The following is a 5,411-nucleotide window of genomic DNA, read 5'->3' on the forward strand; positions in this document are numbered from 1 at the left end:
GGACGAAACAGTGAGTACCAGAGAGTTTATCAATCACACAATCTCAGCAAAGTGATTCATTTATGTTTCTGTGATTGACAGCTGAATTGAAATGATGTGGTAAACCCCACCCATCTGGTCCTCTGAGCACATAAAAACAAACACCAACTACAAATACTATGTGGCTCAGGGTCAAAGGTCACTGAGCTGCACTGTATTTTCTTTATACTGTTGAATAAGTTCATACATGTTCGGTTATTGAAAGGAATATATGTGTGTGTGTGTGTGTGTGTGTGTGTGTGTGTGTGTGTGTGTGTGTACTAACGACAGCAATGACAATTTAATGAGTAAAACATCTTTTTTATTTTCCTCTGAACAACAGACAGGCATGAAAGCAGACATTCAGACAGCACAGCAGATCAAACTTAACTACAGTATTTCTTCTTTCCATATTTTATGAGGAACCGCACGTGCGTATAGGAGCTTCTGGTTCAGACGCTGCACTCCGTCCTCCTGAGCGTGGCCGTGCGCACGCTGCCGTCGTGCGTGGCCTTGCAGGAGTACAGGTCCCCGCCTTCCCAGAGCGCCTTGCTCAGGGTGAGGGTGCTGCTGCGGACCGACTTCCCCCCGTCCCGCTCCGCCTCCTCCCCGGTCAGGACGCCCGCCGTCACCTCGCGCCCGTCCACCGCCCAGCTGACCTGCGCCCCCTGGGGGCTGTAGCCGCTCAGCAGGCAGAGCAGCGTGGCCTCCCCCCCCGACAGCTGCTCACGAGAGGGGGGGAGCAGAGAGAGGGACGGAGGCACCGACACTCCGGCTGCGGGAGAGACGACACACTGCGTTAACTCCAAGGTTCATGTCGTACATTCACTGTCATACACAGATATACATATACAGAGAGCATGAGTTACTGTACCAGAGACAAAATACTACTACTAATAATAACAATACTGCTACTATTACTGCTATTACTACTAATAATAATAGCAATATTACTACAAATACTATTACTACTACTACTACTAATAATAATAATACAACTACAACTTCTACTACTGCATTACTACTATTAATAATAATAATAATGAATAATGAATAATACAACTTCTACTACTGCTGTTACTACTGTTAATAATAATGAATAATAAAAAATACTACTGCAACTACTACCACTGCTAATTATAATAATAGCAATATTACAAAATTGTACAACAATATATAACAAACATTTCTACAACTACTACAATAATAAAAAAAATACAATAATAAAAATGATAATAATAAATGAAAATAAGTTGTAAATTATGACCCATTTTTATAGACTGGCTTTTTTTTCTAATGATTTGATATATAACTACTCTTTTTATTTCGCACCCTTGTTTTATCTATTACTCCATATGTTGTGCTAAGTTTTTTTATGTGACGCACTTTGTAAACTCTGTTTTGAGATAAGCACTATTTTATATAATAATGAAATGAGTTGTCAATTATTAAAAGAAGAGTTTGCTAACAGCATTTCCTCAGGCAGGTCATTAAGAAGTTTCTCTGTACATAAAGCCTCCATAATTTATTCTAGTGACCAGGCATTTATTTGTATGTTCACGAGATTAACTTTAATTAATGTAATTTTTTTACAGTACAGGTTTATGTAACTCAGTGTCATATTCAGGATACATAGCATAGATTTGATCAACTTTTAGAGCGCACATCCACGCCACTAAATCAAATTACTTTTTTGCTTTTTTTTTTTTTTTTTAACAGTGGTTTTGACAGTTTGTCTCCCATGTATAAAAACTTTTCTTGACCATGGGGCAAAACCAAAATATCTGATAATATGTTACAATACATAATACATGGGTACCAAAATTCTCTCAAATCCTAAAACATTGTGTGAACATTTGAAGAGATTTACTGAATTTGTGTCGCAATGGTTTTCTGTCATAACAGAACTTTTTACTGATGCAGGATAACTAACAGTTATTCTGAGTTTAGAAATCAGTATGAATATCTAATTATTTGTTCATTCTATGTCAAAATTTCATTGCCATTGATAAAGATGGTAATATAGCCTACAATACATTATAAATATATTTAAAATTAGGAGGTTCAAATTTTTCTGATATAGAAGTAAAATATAAGTAAGATATAAGTAAAATTCAATTTGGAGACTTAGAGATGTATCGTTACAAAACTGAGCGTACAAAATAGAAACCAGTTTGTCGATGCTGTCAGGAATTTCATCTAACTTTTTAATTTTAAAATGGAAATTTTTAACAAAAACCCCATTAATGGTATTTTTTTCGAACCCACCAACCTTACAAAATGCTAAAGGCAAAGAAAACAAAAACGTAAGACTTACTTTTGACGACGAGTTTGGTGCCGCCACCGAAAGTGTACCACAGTGATACAGCCTGGTTAGACCGTCGTACAAAAACCTCCGTTCCGCCTGGACGAGTTTTCCGTCTGTTCAGCCACAGCGGCTGAGCCAAACACACAACTCATTAATATAACGATGACTTATTTAATATTATGACCTCCATGAATCACTGAGGAAGACGGATCCAAAGGCCAAAAAAATCCAACTACAAATGCTCACCGGTCCATTGAAATCACACTCAGATCTGGGGATTTAGTCTTTTCAGCAACTGCCATAAAGCTGCAGAAGAAGAAGCAAAAGCTGAGCTGGTTTTAACTCTTTTTTTTCCCCGAATCTGAGCTTCTGGACAGAGGGAAACCCTCCTGGAATCAGATCCATGCCAGAAATGATTAGAGTAATAATCCACAACATTTGATCAAATGTATAACTGTCCGTTCTGCTCCCCTCTCTCTGCTCTAACTCAACAGTGATCCAGCCTATCTCCAGTTCATAAAGCTTCTCCTCTGTCTGTTCTAAACAGCCGGTGTCCGGTCGCTCTTTCCTGTGAAAAATCCTCTGCCGCACAGGAAGTGATGCGTTTTACGTTTCGGTTTTGTTTGGAATAAACAGAAGAAGAAGAGCTGGTTGGTAGCCACCATGGCTGAACAAAGAAACATGCGTCCTTGTCTGTTCTTGTATCCTCACATGAAGCTTATTTGATGGACAGAGGAATTCCATAGGAAAAAAAGAAGTCAAAGACGGGGAAAAGAAAAATTCCATGTTATGTTTCCATCCAGCTGTCAAGAGAATTTTATGTGAACTTTTGAAGTGTTGCAAAATATAAAATGCTCGTTTCCATCAGCTGGGTCGAGGTAAAGTGACTCATTTTTTTTTGCAAAATTGAAGAAATTTGATCAAAATTTACGTGTCATTTCTCTTCAGCTTTTCAACTTTGATAGGCTACTTCATAATTCCCATAGAAGTACTTGTATATAAACCCAGAAGTTTTTGTCCAGCTCTCTCTCACTGTGTGAACACACATGGACTGCAGTGTTCAGTGCAACAGTAGTAAACTCCTGCATCTTCAGCCTGGACTCCACTGATGGTCAGAGTGAAATCTCTCCCGGATCCAGCGGCGTTGAATCGAGATGGCGTTCCTGCTGCGAGGGAGTTTCCTACTCGGGTCACTGCTCTAGGTGTTTCTCCAGGTTTTTGTCGGTACCAGACTTGACACTGCAGGTTGCTCGATTGACCGCAGTCACCGTCCACGTTGGCGCTGGCTTTACAGCCGAGAGAGACTGTCTGCCCTGCGGAGACTGTTGTTTCTGTAGGAGTCTGGGTCACAGTGTGCTGCCCTCTGGATCCTGAAACAGAGGATAGAGTTTAATCTGGTGGTTAACAGTCTAATTTCACTATTATTTCACTCCCTAGAAGTTAGCAAAGTAAGTTAGCAAGTAATTCTGTATAAAGTGATATCTAACACCTACAGACTTTTCAGATGGCGTTCCTCAGGACAAAATGATTTCATACTTAGGGCTCCTTGTTATGAAAATGTTTGGGAACCTCTGGTCTAACTCTCTGACTGATACTTTGATTAAATGAGATGAAACTTTGCCTGATCTGGATAACCAGCTAGAAGACGGATGGATGGATTGGGGATATAGATACAAACAGAGCAAATGCTGAAATTATCGAGATACTGAAGATAATGCAACAAGTAATTACAACAAAAGTCTCTATGTGAAAAGAGCCTGCATCTAAACAAGAGAAGCATATGCAACATTAAAATCTATTAATTTCCCAATTTACCTTCACTGAAAAGGACCGCTGCCAATGCAAAGACCAAAAACATCTTCATTGTTGGAAGGTGATTTTCTCAGACAGAGGAGTGAGGAGGCTTCCTGCTCATCGCTCTATAAACACTGCCAAGCATCGGAGTGACTGTGTTAAGTGTCCCTGCAATGCAAATCATTTCCTGGTTTGTACTTACCAACAAAATATGTCACTACTTAATGAAATCTGTACTTGTGTTGTTACACCCTTGTAGGCAAATGACGTATCAGGGAGACTTTCATTAAGTGCTTGGACAGAATTATCTTGTACTTGCATTACTTTCCTGTGTCTTAATATGCAGATTAATACATTGTAATGAGGCCAGTGTGAGGTAAATTGTTACCATCAAGGTCTTGTTCCCTTGCAATGAACAGCTTTGGTAAATCCTGTGTCAAATCCAATCATAGTTTAAAACTCCTTTATACTTTATGCTCTAAATATTTAACGCCTGAACTACACAGCATGCGGAACATTTGCGTATCCAAACTTGTTGCGGCCCAGTTGTGGCATTTTAAGCTGCTACACCAGTTCTTTCCTCTCTGCTGGTTGTGTTGAGCCTATCTACATTTTACCTGTGTAAGTGAACACAATTATCTAGTTTTGCTTATTTTTCCATACAGAACTCAAGTTGTACCATGCGGAACATTAATGTACCATATAGGAGTTTTGAGAGTGTAGGTCTACTGCAGCCAAACAGAAGCTTCTCAGCGGCTCCATAGATAACCTCATCTCCAACATTTATTTAAGTGGTTTATGTATCCTCTATCTGGTTTACTGATATGGTGATAAATGACTGTAATTTTTTTTCAGCTGCATTAAGTAAACGGCTGCGTATCTGATCCGACCCTTCAGACACAAACGGACAAAACAGAAACACATCCGGAGTAGGAGCCGTAATTGGTCTGAACAAGAGTCAGTCAGTCAGTTAAAGCCAAATGGCTGAAGTGTATTGTATTGTAGTTTATTTTAAAACCAGGGAATCAGTGTGTGTGGGTGTGGTTTTGTCTCTGGTGTTATCAGGTGCTCTCCTCCCATCACAGACGTCTTTGAATTAGACCCACAATTTCTGGCGTCCCAGAACCCCTCTGTACCTACAATTAGGCTTATAGTTCACAGCATTACTCAATAATTTCTAAATTCGCTATTGGTCTCAACAACAGTAAGCTAAAGGGACGGCTGATCCTGCTGGCTTGAAATGGCTTGCTCAACAGTTCAGAAACCAATTAGCAAACAGTTACACCAAGAG

General features: G+C 39.5%; 1 protein-coding gene across 1 annotated transcript; it reads right to left on the minus strand.

Moving 5' to 3' along the window:
• Window positions 1-338: 338 nt before the first annotated feature.
• On the minus strand, window positions 339-4,243 carry LOC139665001 (immunoglobulin kappa light chain-like). The gene is made up of 5 exons (XM_071543936.1): window positions 4,142-4,243; window positions 3,382-3,696; window positions 2,590-2,597; window positions 2,336-2,387; window positions 339-793 (listed from the first exon to the last, which is right to left on the minus strand). The coding sequence occupies exons 1-5, from the start codon at window positions 4,188-4,190 to the stop codon at window positions 471-473; spliced, it is 747 nt and encodes a 248-aa protein (XP_071400037.1). The 5' UTR covers window positions 4,191-4,243; the 3' UTR covers window positions 339-470.
• Window positions 4,244-5,411: the final 1,168 nt, after the last annotated feature.

The sequence above is a fragment of the Centroberyx affinis genome, unplaced genomic scaffold (assembly GCF_046629955.1).
Source record: "Centroberyx affinis isolate AG114_WGS23_722 - 3 ecotype Tasmania unplaced genomic scaffold, CSIRO-AGI_Caff_v1 ptg004416l_1, whole genome shotgun sequence".
In the NCBI taxonomy this organism is placed as follows: domain Eukaryota; kingdom Metazoa; phylum Chordata; class Actinopteri; order Beryciformes; family Berycidae; genus Centroberyx; species Centroberyx affinis.